This window comes from Triturus cristatus, chromosome 2_1 (genome assembly GCF_964204655.1).
Source record: "Triturus cristatus chromosome 2_1, aTriCri1.1, whole genome shotgun sequence".
NCBI lineage: Eukaryota > Metazoa > Chordata > Amphibia > Caudata > Salamandridae > Triturus > Triturus cristatus.
The window spans coordinates 35,126,835-35,152,326 of NC_140581.1; the positions used below are offsets into that span (position 1 = coordinate 35,126,835).

At 45.2% G+C, this 25,492-nt stretch overlaps 1 protein-coding gene across 1 annotated transcript in view; it reads right to left on the minus strand.

Moving 5' to 3' along the window:
• Positions 1–25,492, minus strand: part of LOC146863661 (long-chain-fatty-acid--CoA ligase ACSBG2-like) — a 570,849-nt gene that overhangs the window by 366,771 nt on the left and 178,586 nt on the right. Inside the window, exon 7 of the mRNA XM_085627754.1 lies at positions 11,980–12,144. Within this exon, the coding sequence (XP_085483880.1) occupies positions 11,980–12,144 (165 nt within the window). The remainder of the gene's footprint in view (positions 1–11,979; positions 12,145–25,492) is intronic.

Here is a 25,492-nt window from a genome sequence, read left to right on the forward strand (position 1 = left end):
TGCTTCTTTCTAAACCTCTGTTGCTTCTTTCAGCAATTCTCTTGCCTCCTTCTGCACTTCCCTTGCTTGTTTCTGCACCTCTCTTGTGTCTTTCTGCACCTCTGTTGCCTCTTTCTGGACTTCACTTGCTACTTTCTGCACCTCGCTTGCCTCTTTTGCCACCTCTGTTGCTTCTTTCTGCACCTCTCCTGCCTCTTTCTGCACCCCTCTTCCCTATTTGTCCAACTGTCTTGCCTCCTTCTACACCTCTCTTCCCTCTTTCTGCACCACTCTTGCCTCTTTCAGTACCTCTGTGGCTTCTTTCTGCACTTCTCTTACTTCTTTCTGCACCCCTCATGCCTCCTTCTGCACCTCTGTTCCTTTTCTGCATATCTCTTGCCTCTTTCTGCACCCTTCGTGCTTCTTTCTGCACTTCTCTTGGATCTTTTTGCACTTCTCTTGTTTCTTTCGGCACCTCACTTGCCTTTTTCAGCACCTCTGTTGCTTTTTCTGCAGATCTTTGTGCACCCCTCTTTTTTCTTTCTGCACCTCTCCTGCTTCTTTCTACACCCCTGTTCCCTGTTTATGCACCTTTCATGCTTGTTTCTGCACCTCTCTTGCCTCTTTCTGTACCTCTGTTGCCTCTTTCTGTACTTCTCTTGCGCTTGCACCCTTCACACCTCTTTCAGCACCTCTGTTGGTTCTTTCTGCACTGCTCTCGCTTTTTTCTGCACCTCACTTGCCTCAAACTGCACTTCTCTTCCTTCTTTCTGCACCCCTCCTGCCTCCTTGTGTACCTCTCTTGCCTCTTTGTGCAACCCTCCTACCTTTTTCTGCACCCCTCTTGCCTCTTTTCACACCTCTGTTGGTTCTTTCTGCTCTGCTCTTGCTTCTTTCTGTACCACACTTGTCTCTTTCTGCACTTCAGTTGCTTCTTTCTACACCTCTGTTGCTTCTTTCAGCAATTCTCTTGCCTTTTTCTGCACTTCTCTTGCTTCTTTCTGCACCCCTACAGCCTCTTTCTGTACTTCTCTTGCCTCTTTCTGCACTTCTCTACCTTCTTTTTGCACCCCTCTTGCCTCTTTGTGCACCTCTGTTGGTTCATTCTGCACTGCTCTTGCTTCTTTGAGGAGGAGTGTGGCTCAATGGTTAGAGCGGCAGACCCTGAAGCAGAGTTCTGGCCAGGGACCAGGGTTCGATTCCCGCCTTGGCGGGGCTCGGGCTCAATTTCCTCGGACCTGTCTATTCTCGCCTCGGTACCTCTTCTAATGACGGGCCCCACGCTGCAACTCTGGGCAATAGCTTGCTTAGCCTCCACACCGGCCCCAACAGCGCTAAGGATGCCTGGCTTCACCCTGAGGGTGCCCAGGAGTGGACACTTTACAGGGAAAGCCAGGAGGGGTTCCACAGCGGTATGAGTATCAGCGCCAGGAAACCGCAAAAGGCGACACCGCAAGGTGGCCGTCTGGTGACAGTGCGCTCTATAAGTACCTTTACATTTACATTTACATTTACATTCTTTATGCACCTCACTTGCCTCTTTCTGCACTTTTCTTGGTTCTTTCTACACCTCTGTTGCTTCTTTCAGCAATTCTCTTCTGTCTTTCTGGACTTTTCTTGCTTGTTTCTGCACCTCTTTTGCAAATTTCTTTAGCCCTCTTGCCTCTTTCTTGACCCTCTTCCCTATTTCTCCACCTCTTTTGCTTATTTCCGCACTTCTCTTGCTTCTTTCTGCACTGCTATTGCTTATTTCTCTACCTCTGTTGCAAATTTGTCTCCCCCTTGCTTCTTTCTGCATCCTGTACCCTTTTTCTGCACTTTTCTTGCCTCTTTCTGTACCTCTCTTGCCTCTTTCTGCACTGCTAACTTAGAGGTAGTTTTAATCTCCCTGCCATATTATGTACTAGGGCCATACAGGGTAGGTCATGCCATTCACAGGGGTACCACAACCCATAGTCTTCCCTAGTGTATGTAGGTGTTTTCACTGTATTCTAAGTGTCTTTCAGGATAGCACTTGCTCCGGGCCTGGTTAGTCAGAGTCAGTTACCATCAGTACCAGTCAGCAAAATGTTGTGGGCACAGGATGACTTTGCAACAAGGTCTCTTTCTGCACCTCTGTTGGTTCTTTCTGCATATCTCTTGCTTCTTTCTGCACCTTTCTTCGTCTTTCTGGAACTCAGATGCGTCTTTCTGCATTTCTTTTGCTTCTTACTGCTCGTGTATTCCTCTTTCTGCACATGTCCTACCTCTGACATTTAAAAAAACCTTTGAAATTCACTGAAAAAACATAGGTTTAAGGGACTTTATAGTTAGAAATGATCATTTAAAAAATCCTTTGAAATTCACTGAAAAAACCATAGGTTTCAGGGACGCTATAGTTAGAAATGAGCATTTAAAAAAACTGAAATTCACTGTAAAAACCATAGGTTTCAGGGACTTCATAGTTAGTTGGACATTTCACTCGTACAAAACCAGAGAAATTTGGCCGTTATAGTTAGTTGAGCTAACTATAACTCGCGCCCCAGCAAAACACTGCTGATGACGTCATATATTACATCATTCATGACATGGTCAGTGACATTACTGATGACATCTCAAATGAAATCACTGATGACATCACTGATGACATCATCCACTGTAATAATCTGATGCACCTCCTCACACTCTAATATAACCTTGGATACACCCCCTCTAAAATACAGACTATCATTTTCGAGAACATAGACACACCAATACCAGTTCCTACATACCCACTCACTGATTCCTAGGTCTACACCCATGTCCACTCACTCACCCATACAGTCACTTATCAATACAGGCCTATCATTTGCACTTATACACCTATACAGACACTCACACATCACCACTCACCCATAGAGTTAGTCACACACCTAGTCAATCATGCAAAGAATCATTCACACTCCCATTTACTCACCTATACAGTTATACACACACCACCTCACTTATTCATACAGATACTAACACTTGCGTACTCTCTTATACAATCACTGATACAAGCACACACTCAACCATACAGCCACTCTCATAATCACTCACTCTCACATATAGTGATTTATATACCCCAACACTCACATTTACTGCTTTTCACATATATATTTACTCACACATGTACCACTGAGACAACCATTCACTCGTCAACACACCCATACACACACTCACTCACCCCTACAGCCCTTCACAGATGCACTCTTGAACCCATACACCCAGTGAATTGCCCACTCACCCATCTATGCACAGTAATACCCCCACCCACCCACACAGACACTAAGGCACCCATACAGATACTTAGACAACCAATCAATAACCCATATAGACACTCATGTAGCTACTCACGAACCCATGCTGCCGCCTACACACCAACTGACAGACTAATACAGACATTCACACAGTTTAGTCACTAACTCATGCATTCAGTAAGACATGATTAATCACTCACTTATCCAGTCAGTCATGCACCTACTAAATCACCCATTCAGACGCTTATACACCCAATCATTCTTCAATACACCTTGGCATATATATATATATATATATAAAACATATTTAAACTTTACAGAAACACACATTCACTGGATGATGTCATCAGTGATGTCATCGGTGATGTCATTTGAGATGTCATCAGTGATGTCATCAGTGATATCACTGACCATGTCATGAATGATGTAATATGTGACGTCATCAGCAGTGCATTGCGGGGGCGCAAGTTATAGTTAGCTCAACTAACTATAACAGCCGAATTTTTCTGATTTTGCACAAGTGAAATGTCCAACTAATTATAGCGTCCCTGAAATCTATGTTTTTTTCAGTGAATTTCTATGGTTTTTAAAAATCTAATTTCGAACTATAACATCCCTGAAACCTATATATAGGCACCCGTCATGAAAAGAGTTTGGCAGCACAGGTAGCATTTGTTTGGGAATTTTGGATGGTGCTGCCGGAACCGCCGCGGCCAGGAAAATGATGTACCTGCCAATATGCAGTTGGTTCATGACAACATGAAAGTGTGCAGATTACTATATTCAGCGCCTTCAGGCACAGAATTCTCGAGTGGCACTTCAGCGGCTGACGTAAGGGCTAGTGTAATGAACATTGGAGCTCCTAATTCAATGCACAGTGGCGAAGTGCGATCTTTGAAATATGCATCCTCCCTTTCCCATCACTCAATGGAAGTTTACAACAAAAGAGTAATCACCTTAAATGACTCACCATGATGGTATAAAGACGACGATATTCACATTCAAAGATAGCAGCCATGAATAATTAGGAGGAACTGCTTACTTGCGCATGCAGTCCTTCCTTGCTGAAACTGTGCAGGAGGAGGCCCATTTGGCTTTAAAGACACTGAAAAGGCAGAGAGACTTTTTTCACACAGAACAGCATTTGAGAAAGTCAGGAGTGACGAAACGCGTCATGCGAAGTGAAATAAAGGTTTCCCAGACCCACGAGTGCTCCGTGAGTGTTCGCACCCGTCATGAAAAGAGTTTGGCAGCACAGGTAGCATTTGTTTGGAAAAATATATATATATATTACCTACTGGTGATCACCAGTAGGTAGTTATAGTTAGGACCTAGTTACCATAGTAAAACCGTAACATTCTTTTCCCAACAACTTTGGGGCCGGATGACAAATCTTCTTGAAATTTCCAAAACTGGTGAAGCGCTCCAGTCAGCTCCTATCCTGAAAGTTTCGGGGTGATTCGTCAAGCGGGGGCCAAGAAAAAAGGGGGGTCCCAAAACGCGTTTTCTCCATGTTATTTCCCATAGGAAATTTTGGAACAGGCTACAACCCGAACTGCTGAACGGAATTACACCAAATTTTGCAAAAAGGTAGCCCTTGGTTCAGAAAGAGTCCTTTTTTTAAATGGTGTAAATCAGTTCAGTAGTTCCTGAGAAATTAAAAAAATAGATGTAAACACATCAATTTCCCATAGGAAACTTTAGACACGGTTATAGCAAAAGCTGCTGAAAGGAATTACACAAAATTTGGCAAAAAGGTAGTGCTTGGCTCAGAAAGCGACCTTTTAAAAAATTGTGTAAATCCGTTCAGTAGTTTTTGAGAAATAAAGATAGTGATATCTATGGCCGCGGAGGATCCGCGCACCCTCCCGATCACGAACTTCATGCTAATTGGCTGTCAACACTCCAAACCAGGAAGTGTTGGCAGCCATCTTGTGCCTCGGTAGAACCGAGGCACAAGAAAACAGAAAAAGAAACATGAAAAACAAGAAAAGGGGGCAGGGTAGAAACACCCTGACCCCCTAGGCCTGCTCAGGGGGTCCCACAAGGACCCCCAGGGCCAAAAAAAGCATTAAAAAACCTAAAAAAAAATCGGCGAGATTCGCGCACCCAGCACGAATTTTGGCCGAAATAAATAAAAATGAAGCGCGGGCTCCCGCGCTTTGTTAATATTTAGCCCCTGGGTGGGCCAGGTCCCGGGAGCAGAGAAAAAAGTGTGGGGGGCCCCAATTCCCCCCCACACTGCCCCGGGGACTGCCATTCATTAATTGAGTTGGCCCCCAGGGACCCTCAGGATTGAAGAGGAATTAATTCCCCAACTTAAAACGCGCCACAAGGTGTGTTTGCACACATGTCACCTCAGGCCCGCCCCCTTCCTTCACCACTGTGCAAACGCGCCCCCTGGTGAGTTGTAAGTTGGGGAATTAATTCCCCTTGAATACTGAGGGTCCGTAGGGGCCAACTAGCCCACCAGGTATTTCCAGTATGCGTCAGGGAGCTGCGTTGCAGAGAGGTGTTCAGAGGCCACGCCCTTTTTTACACCTCTCTGCAATGCAGCTCTGTGGCGCTTACTGGAGGTACCTGGTGAGCTAGTTGGACCCCAGGGACCCTCAGGATTCAAGGGGACTTTATCCCCTAACTTAAAACGCGCCACTGGGTGTGTTTGCACAGTGGTGAAGGGAGGGGGCGGGGCCTGAGGTGTCATGTGTGCAAACACGCCCTGTGGTGCGTTTTAAGTTGGGGAATTAATCCCTCTTCAATTCTGAGGGTTCCTGGGGGCCAACTAGCCCACCACTTAGCTCCAGTAAGTGCCGCTTCGTTGCAAAGAGATGGACCAGGCCATGCCCCTTTTTACAACACTCTGCAAAGCAGCTCTGTGGCACTTACTGGAGGTAAGCGGTGGGCTAGTTGGCCCCCAGGGACCCTCAGGACTCAAGGGGACTTAATCCCCCAATTTACAACGCACCAGGGGGTGCGTTTGCGCAGTGGTGCAGGGAGGGGGCGTGGCCTGATGTCACAAGTGTGCAAACGTGCCCTGTGGCGTGTTTTAAGTTGGGGAATTAAGTCCCCTTGAATCCTGAGGGTCCCTGGGGGCCAACTAACCCACCAGGTACGTCCAGTGAGTGCCACAGAGTTGCATTGCAGAGAGGTGTAAAATGGGGCATGGCCTTGGACCACCTCTCTGCAACGCAGCTCTGTGGTGCTTACTGGAGGTACATGGTGGGCTAGTTGGACCCAGGGACTCTCAGGATTCAAGGGGACTTAATCGCCCAACTTAAAATGTGCCACAGGGCGCCTCTGCACAGTGCTAAAGGGAGGGGAGGGGCCAGAGGTGACATGTGCAAACACGCCCTGTGGTGCGTTTTAAGTTGGGGAATTAGGTCCCCTTCAATCCTGAGGGCCCCTGGGGGCACTTAGGCCACCAGGTACCTCCAGTAAGCGCCACAGGCCTGTGTTGCAGAGAGGTGGTCCAGGACATGCCCCTTTTTACACCTCTGTGCAACGCAGCTCTGTTGCATTACTGGAGGTACCTAGTGGGCTAGTTGGACCCCAGGGACCTGCAGGATTCAAGGGGACTTAATTTCCCAACTTAAAACGGCCACAGGGCGTGTTTGCACACATGTTACCTCAGGACCGTCCTCCCTTAACTACTGTGAAAAGGTAGTTTTAATCCCCCTGCCCTATTATGTACTAGGGACATATAGAGGAGGTCATGCTAATCACAGGGGTACCCCAACGCATAGTGTTCCCTAGTGTATGTAGGTGTTTTCACTGTATTCTAAGTGTCTTTTAGCATAGCACTGGCTCTAGGCCTGGTTAGTCAGTTACCACCAGTACCCATCTGAAAATGTTGTGGGTACAGGATGATTTTGCAACAAGGCCTCTTTCTGCTTCTCTGTTGGTTCAATCTGGACATGTTTAGCTTCTCCTGCACTTTTCTTTGTGGACTTCTGTTGCGTCTTTCTGCATTTCTTTTGCTTCTTTCTGTGCGTTTTTTGTCTTTCTTCAGATGTCCAACCTCTGTAGGCATAGTTAGAAACTAGCATTTAAAAAACCATAGAAATTCACTTAAAAACCATAGGTTTCAGGCACGTTATAGTTAGAAATTAGCATTTAAAAAACCTTAGAAATTCACAGAAAAAACCATAGGTTTTAGGGAAAGTTATAGTTAGTTGGACATTTCACTCATACAAAACCATAGAAATTCCCCCGTTATAGTTAGTTCAGCTAACTATAATTCGCGCCCCCACAATGCACTGCTGATGATGTTACATATTACATCACTCATGAAATGGTCAGTGACATCTCTGATGACATCACTGATGACATCTCAAATGACATCACTGATGACATCACTGATGACATCATCCAGTGACTGTGTGTTTCTGTAAAGTTTAAATATGTTTAATATATATAGGGAAAGGCGTATTGAAGAATGAGTGGGTGTATAAGTGTCTGAATGAATGATTTAGTAGGTGTGTGACTGAGTTAATAAATGAGCGATTAAACGTATCATACTGAATGCATGGTTTGGTGGGTAAACTGTGTGAACGTCTGTATCCATCTGTCTGTTGCTGTGTAAGCGGCTGCATGGGATTGTGATTAGCTACATTAGTGTCTATATGAGTTATTGATTGGTTGTAGGAGTATCTGTATGGGTGCCTGAGTGTTTGTGTGGGTGGGGTGTGTGTAACTCTGTGCATAGATGTGTGAGTGGGTGATTCACTCGGTGCATGGTTTCAAGAGTGCATCTGTGATGGACTGCATGGGTGGGTGAGTGTGTGTATGGGTGTGTTAGTGAGTGAATGTATATCTCAGTGGTACATGTGCGAGTAACTACATATGTAAAAGGCAGTGAATATGTGTGTTAGAGTATTCAAATGGCTATAAGTGAGGGTGTGTGATTGTGAGAGTGGCTATATGGATGAGTATGTGCTTGTAGCAGTGATTGCATAAGAGCGTAAGAATGTGCTAGTATTTGTATCTGTAAGTGAGCTGGTGTGTGTATAACTGTATAGGTGAGTAAATGGGTGTGTGATTATTTATTTGCATGACTGACTAGATGTGTGAGTACCTCTATGGCTGAGTGGCGGTGTGTGAGATTCTATATAGGTGTATGAGTGAGTGGATGTGTGTGTAGACCTAAGAATCAGTGAGTGGGTATGTAGTTATTGGTGTTGGAGTGTCAATGGTCTTGAAAATGGCCGTCTGTAATTTTGAGTGGGTGTATCAACGGTTATATTAGGGTGTGAGAAGATGCATCAATTTATCACATGGATGATGTCATCAGTGATGTAATCAGTGATGTTATTTGAGATGTCATCAGTTATGCCATCAGTGATGTCACTGACCATGTCATGAGTGATGTAATATGTGACGTCATCAGCAGTGCATTGCGGGGGCGCGTGTTATAGTTAGCTGAACTAACTATAATGGGGAATTTCTATGGTTTTGTACGAGTGAAATATCCAACTAACTATAACTTTCCCTAAAACCTATGTTTTTTTCAGTGAATATATATATATATATGTATCCAAATAGGATCGCGGGTCTCTCTGTCTCTCACGGCGGCGGGCTTGAACGAGGGCGCGAACCTCTTCAATTTCAGTGATACTTTGTAGATAAACAAAATGTACTCAAGACCAAATCCATAAAGCGTAATTTAATCAAAGCATATGGCAAACAAACGCCCGACGCGTTTCGGTGCTGCCGCACCTTGGTCACGGGTCAAAGACTGTTTGTGAAATCATAACCATATAGTGCACTTACAGAAAAGATAGAAGTAGGACTACCTATCACAATACATAGTAAAAGGCAGGAAAAGCGTCATCCATTTTGTAGTGATAACCTCATATATAGGATTAATACTAAGCCACATATTATCTATAAAATGAAAATTATTCAACCCTTTCAATTCCACATGTGATTTAGATAACAAATCGATTATCGGAAAAATAACGAATTCTCAATGACAGTCTTGAAATTATAAATTCACAATTATGCCCAAGTGGGCCCATGAGAATCAAGGATATAATCATATTCTATTCCTTTCCGACCAAGTTCGATGTCAACATCCTGCCCCAGTGGGCAAATAGCAAATCACTAAAAGGTTCTTAATCCCAAAAACATAATTTCACTTTGAATCTGAGGCTAATAAGATATTTGCAGCTCTTTTACGTTCCTTCAACATGGCATGCTGATATTTTCGTCTCCTACAAAAGTTAAAAAAAATAAAATAAATGTTGGCTGTTTTAACTACAATACCCTTGTCCGTTGTCTAATGATATTCCTTACCTATTCATCGTAAGCCATGTCTGTTTTTAAAATTTTATTGATTGCACAGCTTGTTTACCTTTGTAGGAGATAAAGATATCAGCATGCCAAGTTGGAATTAAACGGGTTGAATAATTTTCAGTTTATAGATAATATTGTCGAAACACGTGTTGGCTGTTATTGCATCAATTGAAGAACATAGAAGAAATCTCATCACAAACTGGATTTCTACTATTTATCCCTTTTTTACACAATATGAGGAATGCAGTTATCCTTCTATAAAAATATATGTGTGTGTCTCTTTATTGCTATTTGGCTATTAGATCTACATAAGAACTACCAGATAGTGTTAAGATCCTGACAGTAAATGTTGCCACACATTTGGGGCAGAGTTCCATTTACTGACCCTGGCATGTGCGGATTGTTGAGCCCTCTGTAGTATTGAGATGAGCATATATTCCAAAGCACACCCTACAAAATTGCCAGGCCATTAGGTGCATCAGCCCATTGGGCCAGCTTATCTGCCTAACTAACTGCGTCATCTGTCTTTCATTCCATTATGGAATTATAAAGTTATGTTGTGGTTGGTGTTTTCTGTTGGTAAAATGGTACCTCACATGTGTTGGCTTATTGCACAGGACAGGAAAGCGCAAAAAAAATGCAACAGGGTGAAGAGTCAAAATGAAACTTGGGAAAAATAGACATTCTCATGTTTGGCAGTGGTATTTGGGGCCTTGTCTACCATCACCCAGGGAAATCATTCAACAAACCACCTTTCTGGAAAGTACAGACACAGAGGATACCACAAGGTATATTCTGAATGGGTCTAATACTTTTCTTTACCCAGAATGCGCTACAAAATACAAATATCAAAATTTGGGTGAAAATTCTGGATACTTGTATTTCTTTGAGGGAAAGTTCTGAAACGTGCAGATAACATAAACAATCCAAGCACCCAGTGCTCCTGAGTCTTTGCACATGTGTGGATGGGCCTATGAACTGGAACAAGATAGACCCAAAAACATGAGCAGGAAATTCCTTGAGAGTGTCATTTGAGAAGGGTTTCTCTAAGGATGTGGCTAGGTTCTGTTTAGGGTCTTGTAAACATACAGCACCAAGGGAAAACTTCCAAGCCCAGACATTTGTGATAACTAGGCACCCGGGGGAGTCCAGACTACTATGTTTTGTTTTGTTGATGGCACTTTCTTTTGTCCGGAATGCCCTTTACAAGTTAAAATGTGGCGAAACATACTGGATTGAATTACATTTTTGTGAGGTCAAGTTCCACAATGTGTGAGTAATGGCAAAATGCCTACCACCAAGCATTACCACACATTTCTGACCAAGTTGAGGGTGAGGCTATTACCCAGAACATGAAAGGCCCAAAACAAAAGGATGAAATGTCCCACCTTGCACATGTCATTTGAGAAGGCCTCTTGAGGATCAGGGCTAGCTCCCATATTTGAACCTAGGTCGGCGGGTACCCAGGGGGACCTACGAATTCCAGATATTTTGGAAACCTCGAAAGCTGTTTTATGAATTTGTTTCTTGGAACACAAAAGCTTTGATGAACAGGTGCAACAAACCTGGGGCCATATAATGGAAAGTGCCCTGGGGGAGCAACGGGCATGTGCGCCCACTTTGCGCACCCCCAGGGATCTTTGGTACAACTTTCTGCGGCCCCTTCTTTAATACAGATATCGTTGGTGCCCATATAGCACCAGCTCTTTCACCAGAAGGTTTTCCCTCATTTCCATGGGGGCATGGCCCCATGCACATAAGGGAATGTATCCAGGCCATATTATTGACCTGGGTGCAAAGGTAAAGAAGCTGTCAGTAGGCGCATTGATGGCAGCCCCCGGGAGGGGCAAATGGGTTCCTATGGACCCCCTCAGACATCCCCTTGCAGGCAGGTGCATTCACTCACTGCACCCGCCTGCGAGGGGATCTTCCTCCCCTCTTAAAAGTGCAGACAGGTTGCCACCTGCACAGTGAAACACCGTGCGGCTGCTTCAAAGCTGCACCGTTTTTCACTTGCATGCACTGCCCCAGGGCAGCGCGATTTTGCGGCTGCCCTGGGGGCAGCGCATCCAATATAATGGGGTGCACTTTCCCTCTGGCCCCTATTACATTGAATGCGTTTTAAGGTGCACCGTGGAGCAAACAGGGAAAGTGCGCCTTTTGTGTGATAAGGACCCTGGTACCCACTTGGCAATGTGAAGTGCGTTCAGTGGACCCGCCACAAAGTTGTCTCCGATGAAGTTGCAGAGATTCTCGCCTATCTGCCTGGGATCTCTGAGGCAGCGGGCGTCCAACAGAAAAGTAGAGACCATGGCCTCTGCTGACCGTGCAGGCAGCACACCAGCATGGGAATGCCCCCTAAGGTATTAAATCAAAGCAGCAATCAAACACATAATAAACTTATATTCCCTGCACAAACAAATTAATAATTACCATGGAAATAAATTACCTTTAACGCATCTGGAGATGCAAAGTAAGTGGCTCCTCCGAGGCACATTGGTAACCACATGTCAAAGAACTGTGCAGCCATGTGGCTCAGTGGCAGGTGACTGACATGAATCTCACCTTCCTTCAGGCCAGACCATTTGCTAAACGTTTTCACCAACCATGTGATCTGCACAACACAAAAAATACGAGATAAATATATTAAAGAACAGACAAATTAGTGGGAATATATAATTAAAGCGTTCAAATGTTAATTCCTAATTCCCAACGCAAAGTGCTGAGAGTTTTTTATTTATTTGCAAATCCTGGCATTAACAGATTGTGCAGTCCAACAGCAAACTTTTAACTGTTAACACAGCAAGCAGTCTTCCGGAATGGGGAGAGGAGGTGCTTAATTTGAGCCGGTGGTGTCCGGGACTCCGCACTGCACTTAATTCCCAACACCGGCGCTTGTGACAGTCTGTCACAAGGTGGCGCTGTCTAGCTAATTTAGAGATGTCCAAAACAACTGCCAATTAATTCAATATGCTTTAAAAGTGACTATTACCAGCCGCCCAAGCCATTCTGATAGCTTTGGGGTCCTGGAATAGTCTGAATTGTTACTCTTGGAGTGTGATGCTTTGTAGTTGTGTCGGTACTGTCACTGACGAGAGCCCTGGCACTTATATTTTTACAAATTAAGCACAGAGGGCACATTGCTTCCATACATCTCTCTCAATCTCTATCCCCCTCTCTTTTTTATTGTCTCTTGCTCATCCTTTGCTATCTCTCCCCATCTCTCTCTCTCTCTCTCTCTCTCTCTCACTCTCTCTCTCCCTCTCTCTCTCTCACTCTCTCTCTCTCTCTCTCTCTCGCTCATTCTTCGCTCTCTAATCGCCATGTTCCAGTATCCCACAACCTCCAAGACCCCAACCTGAGTTTCCTTATCGACAACTGTGAACAAGGATCAGTATCCGCCTGCTATTTTCAGACCTCTCTTAACCCAAGTCTTAAGGTTGAGTTAATGCAGGACAGCTGTTCACAAGGCCACCATCCACAGCAGACAAATGTATCAGATGAGCACAAACCAGAGCCCTCCACTGACCTTCCTGGTAGAGATGTCACTGTCCAACCGACTTTACCACACCCCCTCAAAACAACCAATGGAGCTGTCAGTCATACTAGCCTAACTGACTCCAGCTGCCGTCTTGGCATATACTCCATGATGGAACACTTACGTTTTTTGTGGACAGCCCCATTCCTTTCCTCACCAGGAAAATAATAAACTGTATTATTTATTTTCATCCTCATATAGCGTAGTATGTTTTAATTTTTAGTACTGCAAATGACCATGAATTACGTTTGGATTTTTTATGCACCTTTATGACCAATGTGGGCCTTAAAACAGACCTTAACAAGTCCTTTAATATGAAAATTGCCCCAAACACTAAAAAACTAAGGGGCATATCAGCAACAACCGGTGATAATTATCGCTAAGCGCACTTAGTGCTAGGATAATTATCGCCGGCTAGCGTGGAATTTTTTCGCCGAGGTAGCGTGCTATTAGCAACGCTTATCTCAAAACGATAAGAATCCTCACGCTAACTGCCTAACGTGAGATTATCACTGAAAACCCAGCGATAATCTCACGCAATGTGGCGTTAGCTTGATGATAGGGACTCACAAACTTAGCCATGATATCCACCTTCCATAGGATATCATGGCTAAGTCAGTCCTGAAGCAGGCGTAAGGAATGTAGCGATAACAGGGGTTATCGCTACTTTTCTTGCCGCTATGCTACATAGCGTGGGGCTTGATGATAGGAGAAATGCCGCTTAGTGACATTTCTCCAGTCATGTCATGTCAGGAACGCCCACTTTGAATCTCATTAGACATGCAAAGCTGGGCGTTAGGAATTCCTACGCTAACGCAAGCTTTCACACGTTACCGTGAGCTTGCTAATTAGGCGATAAAATTATCTCCGCTTTTCGGCCGAAAACGGCCGCAAAAGCGGCGATAATTCTATCGCCTCGCCTTGTTGATATGCCCCTAAGACATTCTAAATGGAATGGGCTGAGATAGTTAAAGTGTCAAACTTTAGGGCTCTGGGTTTTCCCCTTCATTCACATTTAAGTTGGAATTTTCTACTAACAACTAGGGCATGTCAGTGTCAGAGAGCTATTGAATTCTTTTTTCAGCTTTACTCGTAGATCGGGGCACAAAGTTGTGAAGGAGATTGTGAGCATATATAACAGTAAGAGCGTTCCTATAGCGACCTTTGAAACTGGGATGTGGGGGAACAAGGACGCCAAGGAATAACAATAGGTGTAAAATATATTTCCACTTAGGCTGTCCCCGAAGCCTCGTCATCTTTTATGTGTCGCTGTGATGTTGGGTCGGTCCCTTTAGAAGACAAAACTAAACTCGTCCCCCTGTTATGGGGGTTAGGGGGATAGAGTACCCTGGAAGCAGGTTTCCCGAGGGAGGTTTTGTCTGATTGCCTCTCTTTGGATAATGCCTTCGCCATCCCATGGGTAAACTACGTGAAAAGCACACTGATGCCCGAATTTACAATATTTTTTCGTAGGGCAGCGCCACAAGCCCTCTTGCTGCTCTGCCCTACGTCACAAGAAAAGGGAAGAATGCGCCGTATCAATCAGATACGGTGCATTCCATTCCTTTCTTCCTGCGCTGGCGCCTAACTGGCAGCCATGCGCCAACGCAGGCACAGTAGCACTGTGGTGCAAGGGTGTCTGCTTTGTAGGGTTGATTGTTTTTGTGCAGGAAGGGAAAAGTTCCTGCTCAAAATCACTCAATGGAGACGATTTCCTCTTTGTGTGGGTGCCGCAGAATGCCCCCGGACCCCCTCCGGACTGTATACGCTAGGTCTCTCAGACTCAAAAAGCTGTTGGAGCTGCGGTAAGTGGAGGGAGACTTACCCCATATGCTATCTGAATGCGCTGATAAATTGGACCTTGCGTCTGTAGCGTTGGGTATTCGACCCTCTGAAATATCTCACCGTCCAAATTGTGAAGGTCGTAAATTATGGGACGTACTAATCTCAATCAGTCTTAAAGCTATTCTATTTGAATGGAAAGATCTCTCCAAACTCTTTACCCATGTTTGGTGAGAATGGGACCAATTCACCAGGGGAGGGGGTGACTACTCCTTAAACACCTACCTAAGAACTCCTGTGAAGAAAAACTAAAAATTCTGGTTGAAACGAGACTCCTACACCACATCATGATCATAGATACCACCCTCCACTCCCAAACACCTCTCCCCTCCCCACCCCTCCATCCCCCCCACCCACTACCCTCTCCTCCTCTACTACCTCTCCTTCTTTCTACAACTTATCTTTCTTATGTATCCCCACTGACCCATCTCTCTCAACTTTCCTCCTCCTTACCATATAATTATGCTGGGGTATTCACAAAATACAATACTCCTACCAACACACCGTAGCTCCTCATTTACCTCCAGTAAGAAGGATACTGTGACATCACGATATGTTGAGACAATATGCTTCCTCGACACCATATCTCTTTTTACAAACCGGAGTGTACCCAATGCCATTCGCTGTACCCCAGTATGCAATGTTTCCTTCTGTACTGCTTGCTTTATAAAATCTCAATGAAAATAACGAAATGCAAAAAAAAGACTGCAGAGCAGGTTTTATGAGAGTGCTGAAGAAAAACCTTAGTGCAAGCAAGACAACTCTGACACTCAAGTTTGCGTCTCTACTGGAATCCTTCACAGCAGGGGTTTTCCCTGCTGCTGCCAAGTAAGGCTGGGCGGTGAACTCCGCTCCGCTAGTGGACTTTGCAAAGTTTTTTCCACTTCGTGCTCTGCTTGGAGCGCGAATTTCGGCAAAAAACTCCGCCTCCCGCGTAGCGCAGCAGAGTTTACCGGTGCCGGTCACCAGCCCACCCCTACAGTGGCAAGGCTGTGACACAGCAGTCCCTATTGGCAGAAGTCTCGCCTCTTAGGACTTTGCCCAGTAGGGAATGAGGGTGCATGGCTGCTGAACGGCAGCAGGTCAATGACCCCTTTGAGGAAGCAGGAATGTTTTCCCGCTATCAAAATATCCAATAACGCCGCGCGCTAGATTCTGCAACGAGGTGGAATGTTCTGATTCTGGGCTGCAATCGATACACCTGGCGGATGTTCATTTTCTTTTATTCCTTCCCAAGTAAAGGGCTTTTAGGCAAACCTGTGCCCATGGCGCGCCTGCTTTTGTGCTCCCTCTTTAAACATTTTATTGCATTAATGGTCTCGAGACTCAAGACTTCTTTCTGCGCAAGAGTAAAAGAAGTGTTGGACTTGCGTAGGCTTTGGAGGAAATGACCAAGAAGGTTGGATTCTTCCTAGTCCTGGAAAAATGTTTTTGGGCGGCCGAGACAACAAGGGGCATATGTACAAGTGGGGTGTGCTACCGGAGCGTCACTTTCTTCGACATTCTGGTGGCGCAATGCCCTGCACCATATTTACAAAGTGGTGTTAAGCCACTTTCCCTGGTTTAATGCCGCTTTGTAGCTATGGTACCCTTTCACGCAGTTTCTGCATGAAAGGGGCATGCAATGGGTGTTGCTGTGGGCGTTCCACCACAACACCCATTGCTTTTTGACGCTGCCCCAGATTTACAAGGAGGTGTAAATCTGAGGCAGCGTCAAAAACTAAAGCCACTGGAAAGGGGTCGCTAGATTGGTGCAACATGGAGAAATACTTTTATTTCTCCTCGTTTTTGCTTTTGTATGTGGGCTACATTCTGCAGCAGACATAGAAGGAGTAAAACGCCAATAATCATCATCTTTGTGCAGGAAGGTGTCCCTTCCTGCGCACAAATATTCATTCAATAATGGTGATTTGCTACTTTGATGTGTGCTGCCGAATGCAGCACGTATAGAAGTAGCAAATTGCCAAATATAGATTGCTTATGTGCAGGAAGGGGCACCTTCCTGTACATAAACAATCACCCCTGCAACGCAGGCACCCCTTGCACTATCGCACAAGGGAGTCTCAGTTGGCGCCAGGCAGCTATTTTTAGCGCCAGCGTTAGGGAAAACACAGGGGTGTGGCATATTCTTGTAAATACGGCGTATCCCACCATTTTGGGAATGGTGCAGCACTGCACAATTTGCTGCAGCGCCGTGCCATTTCCTTGTACATATGTCCCTATATGCTAAGTGTTTTTGAGGTCACAAACTCTGAAATGTGCAAATATTTGAGGCTCTGCAAAGGCAGAAACGCAGGGTACAGTATATTAAATGCAGCCAGAGTTGGAAACTCTTTTCTGAATCGCAGTGTGCACTTTGCAACTTATTGTCATTTGGAAGTAGAAGTCAACAGAAACGGACAGCTGCTACAAAAAACTAACTGTAAGTGTTCTGCAAATGCTGGGGCGGGGTCCGCTGATCCTCGCAGGCCTCGATGCCTGCATTTGCAAACAGAACCTGCAAATATCTTAACATCATATTTTTTTTACAAAGCCTGGCTTCGCCTGGAGCCACTGACGGTGTGAGCTGCTGTATAGAGCGCAATCATTGGCAAGCACCAGGACACCCTTGGGTAACTGTGCTCTCTTTCAAAACTAATAAATACATATTTAAATAAATAAAAAAATAGCAGGATCCAATGAAGCAGGAGGAACATTGAAAACTGTGGTGCAGCGGGGCATGAGGTTGCCACCCAAGTCACCCTCGGTTCACTTGCGGCTGTACCTGTAGTTTCTTAGCTGCCCTTCCCCATCCTGTGGTGACTGGTAGAGAGGGTCTCGAGGCGCTGAGTTGGCTTTTCTTGACTGGCTGATGGATGTCACATGGGACATTTCAGAAGCAGCAGGACAGATGTTCAGATTTGCAGCAGGCCTTTCAGTTTTGCTCCCAGGCAGCCACTGCCACATTCCTGAGGCACCAAAAGCTGAGGGTCCCTGCAGGTTTGAATCTAAACGTGTTCAGCAAGCTGGGGGGGGGCGGATCTTTCCGAGTTCAGGCTGTGGGGCCACGTCCCTCTGCCAATCAGAGTTGGTGTCTCTTCCAAATCTGAAAGGTCCAGCCAATAAGACTACAGAAGAATGAGACTGATAGGAATGTCCTCTTCCCAGAGGACACTGAAATGGTTCCTCCCCACATGACCGGGGGCCCCTTCCACTGGCAGCCATGGTGGCATGGCTTGTGCATTCTCGAACCCAGCCCTTGAAACAAAGACCTGCAGGCGGGGGTGGAGCAGCCCTTGAAACACAGACCTGCAGGCGGGGGTGGAGCAGCCCTTGAAACACAGACCTGCAGGCGGGGGTGGAGCAGCCCTTGAAACAAAGACCTGCAGGCGGGGGTGGAGCAGCCCTTGAAACAAAGCCCTGCAGGCGGGGGTGGAGCAGCCCTTGAAACACAGCCCTGCAGGCGGGGGTGGAGCAGCCCTTGAAACACAGCCCTGCAGGCGGGGGTGGAGCGGCCCTTGAAACACAGCCCTGCAGGCGGGGGTGGAGCAGCCCTTGAAACACAGACCTGCAGGCGGGGGCGGAGCAGCCCTTGAAACACAGACCTGCAGGCGGGGGTGGAGCAGCCCTTGAAACACAGCCCTGCAGGCGGGGGTGGAGCGGCCCTTGAAACACAGCCCTGCAGGCGGGGGTGGAGCAGCCCTTGAAACACAGACCTGCAGGCGGGGGTGGAGCAGCCCTTTGTGGGCAGCTTCCAGCCTGTATCTTGCAGCTCTCGTTTTTACAAAGGTCAGTATTGGTGAACAGCTACGGATGAACCTACCATCAGGTGCAGCAGTGGTGTTCTTGAAGGTGGCACACTGTGCACACCTTTCGAAGATGCACTCAGCTTTGGAATACGTTATCCTCTTCATGTTTGCTGATAAGCAAACCCACTAAAGCATAATACCCACCGCTGCCTGTGGGAACGGTTTTTGATTGGCGGCAGCGGATCAATGCTTTTGAAAGGTATCTTTAAAAACACCTATTTAAAGCATATGAAAGCTATTTACCAACTTTCAAATGTAGCAAAACACACAAACTGTAAAGCATTGAAAAGGGATAACGTTTTAGGGCAAGGTTTACTCTTTAGAGGTCCAGCAGCCCAGTAAAGGAGTAGAACATCTGAATTAGCGACTGCAAATTGGGAAGAGCTCAGGCGCAGAGGAAAACATTTGCTATGGAGTTAGCACAAAACAGATTTCTAATTGCAGGAAGATGTTGAATGAACTGGAGCGAGCTGGTGATCATGTCGTCAAAGTTTAAAGGCTGACGTCTCAATCAGGTTCTCTTGGTTAGAATGACTCCTTCAAGGCACACGTTTGGAATTGATAAATGGATCCAGAAAGGATCTGGGGATTGTAAAGCACCGGTGAAGGAGGTACGGGTGAATGTTTTTCACCATTGTTTCAGGACTGGATAGCATGAGGCTAGAAAGTTGACAATGCTTTCATTCATGAAGTGAAATGTGAGGTGACAGCTTTCTAAGCTAGAAATAGGTTGGTGTTTTATCAAGAGGTGGAGTTGCCAACATATTCAAAGATGCCATCAACTGCACCACTGACACCCCACCAGCTACATGGAACACCTGACATTCAAGATACGTATCACAGGCAACTTTTCCCTAGGCAGAGCCCTCAAATACAGATGACCAGGACCGCGCCTCAGTTTCATGAGTGACCTCACAGACTTTGTCACACCTTTCATCATATATGCCAGCAACTTCAACTTCCTTGGAGACCTTAACTTTCACCTAGAAGACCACACCAACCCAAACTCCATGGCTCTTGATGAAAACTCAGAAACCGTACCCTCCCGAAGCACGTTACCAAACTCACCCAGACCCCAGGACACCTATTGGACTTAATTTCCTCATTAATGAGCAACGTTTCAGTCGACAAGCCAGCACCTTTGACCTGGACAGATCACACTCTCTTCAGTTTCAGCATACTCATCCCGCACTGTCATAGACCTACCACCATCAGAACCACCCGCAGCAGCTGCAAAAGCATCAAAGAAGAGCAGCGGGCTTCTGCACTCTCCGTGCACAGGCCTGAGCACACCACAAACGTGCTGAAAGCCATAAAGAACTTCAACAGCTGGATTGCGGCATGTGCCAACTCTGGCTCCCCTCAATTGCCCAGCCACAGGCAAGCTGGTACACAGAGGAACTCAGACTGACAAAAACACACTGCAAGCAACTTGAGCACAAATGGAGGAAAGGTTAAGATACCACAGGTAAAGAAACCTTTTAGCCAGCCCTAAGATGCTACCACCAGCAGATACTCATCACAGGCAAATTTTTCTCCAGGCGATACCCTTGTATGCAGACCACCAGGACTCTGCATCAATTTTATCAACAACATCACAGACTTCGTCACACTCATCATTAATGCCAGCACATTCAAATTCCTTTGAGACCTTACCTTTCACCTAGAAGACAACACCAACACAAACTCCATGGCCCTTGTAAAAACCATGGCCTCATCAAGCACTTTACCAAACTCACCCACATCACTGGATCCCTACTGGACTCGATCTCCTCCTCAATCAGTATCATTCCAGTGACAAGCCAGCACCTATGACCTGATAGACCATAGTCTTGTCAGTTTCAGCATACCCATCTCGCATCATCATGGGGACATTGTCGTCTTCCCTAAGTTAGCATGAGCACGCTGCTGACTGTCTGCTGCTTTGCACACATTACTACACTAGTTTATTTTGCAAATGCCTCTTTTGATATTTCCACATGAGAACCCGCTACTGTGTTCACGCTTTGCAGGTTTACTGGGATTTAGTGTGAACATTGTGAACAAGGTCAAACAACAATGCCCCTTGTTATTCTGTTCTGTTCTGGTCAGGCCCTGGCACCAAGACATAACATACAGATGCAGCTGTTGTTTGGGAATAAGTACTACGGCCATATTGGAACACACGAATAGGTAGCGGGCACTTGGAGAGGGACCTTTCCAGGGCAAAGAGCATGACAACACCTATGATGTAGATCTACCATCTGTAGACTGAGGTACGGGGTCTGCAGATAACACCCAGAGATCTTCTAAAATATAATCATGTTTCTATACAAGGGGAGGGTGGCTAGGCTACACTGTCTCTCACTATGACAGCTCCTGTTATGATTTACGGACTACTTTCTATGCTGTCCGTATTTGTGTAATGCATTTTTCTGCTTATTGTGGCACGTATACTGCATATTAGAGCACGTTAGTTAAAATAAATACTTTAAACTTGTATGTGTCTCTGTCAGATCATATTGTGGACAAGTACAAGAGTGTGAGTGAAAGGCTGTGTCTTGCAACCGCGATTCCTGAGAGAGTTGGGAGTGTTGTGTTCTTGGGTGTCTAATCACTTGTTCCTCTGTGAGTGAGTAGGAGGGCAAATGAGACACTATAGCTAATCGGTCCTGGGCTCATGGGTACTAAGGTGGTAGGATGACTCAGACCCTATATACTATGGTCCCATAATCCTACACATAGTTCTGTGTTCGTGCAGAATCCTTGCAACATTGCGCCGCCAACTTTTGGCCTAGTACTTATTCACTGGACCCCTGAGTAGCGCTTGTGCTTGTCCACGATACACTCTCGCCGGTTCCCGGAGAAGTCCATGGTGGGAGGGCTTTGCCTCCAGCAGTTGTAGTTCCAGTTTATGCCCAGCGTATCAAACCACTATACGCGTTGATACAACCTTCTTTTTCATCTTCCAGCTGACTTCCGGAGCATACAGCAGTTCTGCAGTCTTTGCAATCTGATTTGCTTGCTACTCAATTCTTGTTAACTAGAGACGATACTACAAATTTGGTCTTAAGTATTGTACCAGGAATGCTAGGATTCAGTTCCCATTGCTTTTAAGTCGCATTTGTATAGTTCTGCTGAAATGAGTTTTTCTTCTACTGAAAATATTTTAACGGCCCACATGGGCGCCATGTTGCGGGGATTCTGCACATACATAGAACTATGTGCAGGAAACCAGGACCTCTGTAGATAGAGGTGTACCAACTTATCACTTCAGTGCCCAAAATCCAAAAAACCGACTAGCAAGAGAGTCTCATTGTTCTCCGACTAACAGCGAAGCTACCAAAGAACACAACACTCCCTACTCTCCCAGGAATTGCGGGAGCCGACTCATTACAAGCCCCGTGCAACTTTATGTTTTTACAAACAAGGGAATGACCTACTGTAGAATCACAGTCCTCCCCCGTAAGGTATACCTCCTTCACTTCCCGTGAACATCTGTATCTGAAAGACTAAGACCACAATTCATGCAGAAAAGTGCTACTCAGGAGTTCAAAGCGGCCTAGCGAGTAATGTTTCATACAAGAGCTGAATTGAAACAAAGAGAAAGGTAAAGATATACCTCCATGGATGAGCCAGACAGCAGAGTCAGTCTCCGCCACGGAGAAAGGGAAAGGGTCTATTTTTTCTAAGTGTAGAAGTGTGTAGACTACATCTTTCATGGACATAAACTGCTGTTTGTCAATTGAAATAAATGGTAAAAACAAAGCAGACGCATTTAAATAATCCCATGGTACTTTTCCATCTTTAGAGTTTGCAAAGTCCATGCGAATTGCATCACAGAACGCAATTGATTTTCACCATGATTTAACAAAGACACATCTTCTTGCACAATATCAATAACAGAAGAAACAATATTATCCAATGTGTAAATGCATGAAGACAGTGTGTTAATACTATTGTCAACAACAGCTAGAACATTTTCTAAGTTCACCTGGTCAATTTCCCGCAGACGGGACGCTGCTTCAATCTGTGAAAGTTTCCATATTTCATTGTAAGCTGCGTAAATTAATCTCTTTGTTCTCAGAACCCTAGGTCCCAAGACAAAGTCAGACAAATTTATGTCCTTGGACAACAACGATAAGTGATATTTAATGGACGATAGTGTAGAGTGCTGCAACCATTGTTGAGATAATTTTCCTACCGAATAGTTTGTTACCGAATGTGTATCTGGAAATCTTGGGTCGGGTCTGTCTTGCATATATCCTGAAGTAGTGTCATAAAAACGGAGTTGGCAGGCATTCAAATTCGTCTGGCAAACTAACCAACCTAAAGGATCCATTTCAGATACATTAAACGTGTTATTTTGGAATAAAGCTTGTAATGCATCAATGGTATAATTCGTATGAGTGCCAATTTTTATGTTCACCTAAAGAGGGAATGGCAGGGGTGTTTAACTTTTTTGCAGTTGCCAAACCTTACGATGTAAGGCTTCAGTGCCTTGCACCTGCCAGGTCTTAGAACCCCAGATCGATTTCAAATCAAAGGTGGCCTTCCAGTGATCATAACCCTTTACTGACAGATCTTGTCTGAAAGAATTTGAATACAATAATTTTGTATGGGTCATCATGACTTTGGGAGTTGAAGGAAAATTTTATTGAAAATAATAGGACTCAGGTGTTGACCTATCAAAATCTGTAAACTATGTAAATTTCTTTCTAAGTGTTTTCGAACTTCCTCTTAACGGTGTAGGGCCATGTTCCCACTGTGTTTAATTAACAACAGGACGTAATGTATTAATCTTATGTAGGAAATGATGCCCATAATGTTGATAACAGAACAAGTCAGCATATTTGGCAGAATTGAAATACAAATCTGCAGCATTAAAAGCAGCATAATACTTCACATCTAAAGACAATGATTGTATTGCATGCACATCCCAGTCGTCTGAACGTATGTATTGTGTTACCACATCACCCATGGAAAAACGAAAGACGTATGGCACATTGATAATTTCCATCTGGCTATAGCCCTGAAAATCCACTTTATCCCAGATGATGCCATCCACAACTGGGAATGGTGAAATGTTAACAAGAATCTAGTCACATGTCATGATGTGGGAAGATGAGTGGGGAGCCATAAATACCATCATCCAAGTTCACAGCAGAGCGTTCCAGTAAGTAGTGACCATTGATGAGCAGGAAAAACACTGTCACAAACCTAACTGACATGAAGAGTAAAATCATGATGACTACTAACCAGATTTATGTCCAAGGAGGGACCAAGAAAGGCTTTTTAAACGCCGAAACAAAAATAGTTCATTTGGTAGGGCCAATTGAGGTGGTGGAGGACGAGCCAGGGCGTAAAGCGCTTTCCAGCAATGCGTGCAAAGACTCTCCTTTGGGGTATGCATATTCCACACCCTAGTTGCAGGAAGAAGCAGGATGGACAGGCAAATAGTCAACAATAGGGTTCATCTCGATGACAGTGTCATGCGGTGAGTCGAAAGATGCGCCAACCCCAGGATTCCTCAAATTGTGGGGCACGAAACAGCAGGCGTCACACTATTCAGAATTGGCCAGATGTTGTAGCTTGATATTGTCAATTGAGGTGTATCTGTTGTCTTTGCGACCAGGAAGCAGTGGTAAAATGACTGTACGAGTACCCTTCAAGCCAAGCACAGGGACCGGTGCATGATAAGAAGGACCAAATTCCTTTTTTGTTCTCCAACTTCTCTCTGACCAGATCAAGTTTCAGAAGCCAGCCGGCCATAGGATTCAGCAATGCAGCATCCGTGGCAGAAGGTAAATGTTCTGTTGCAAGACTGTCATGGGTCTCTTGTAAGTCCTGTAACATAGTAGAATGATTATCTACGTGAAAGGTTGCAGCAGCTGCCACAACGTCTAGATCATCAGGGTCTTGCACATACATTTTGATGCCAAAGAGCATCTTGTATGGGGTCCGTCCACCCAGAGGTCTTCTAGGGAGATTATTATGTGCACGCTGGACTCCATACAAATGGGCTATCCAGTTCCTGTCAGTACCTAAGACACTAGCTGTCAAAGATTGCTTTAAGTCACGGTTCATTCGCTCCACAACTGAATTGCCCTCAGGCCTGTATGGAGACGAAAACTGCACCAGCACCCCCAAAGACTTCATCACATCCCTGTACACCCTGGAGGCGAACGCAGGACCTTGGTCTGAATGAAAGGTGTCACAGGCAAAGATTCTTACAAAGACACGCAAATCTCTGATGACATTTCAAGTGTCTGCACTGCATTGTGGCTATACCCAAAGGAATCTAGTGCACGAACCAACTGCAACCAAAATATATTTATATGCTGTATCTGAAGGAAATGGACCGCAATGATTAAGATAGACTCAACAAAAAGGGCTATTAGAAATGCATAGCTGTGTTTGTGGTGGGCTTGTCACCGTAGAAGGCTTAATTTGCTGACACATGTCACAAGAAAGTACATAATTACGGGTCTGTTTATATAAACCACACCACCAATAACGTTGCTGCAAGATAGAATCTGTCGCAGACACTCCGGCATTCGTGTACGGCTTTGATGAAAGAATTTCAGCGGTCTGCATTGGGAATCAGCCGATCACCAACGTCTGCTATTCTAGCAAAGAGAACTTGTTCGGGACGTAACTGATAAGAATACTTTGAAGGGAAACCCTGTGGGTAATTAGTGCCCTTCGTAGTACAAGCTATAGCTGCCAAGATCTCATTATCGACCTTGGTTTTGTACCTTGTAATGGCTGCTACAGAACACGTGGCTACTGCAGATTTGGCTGCTTCATCAGCC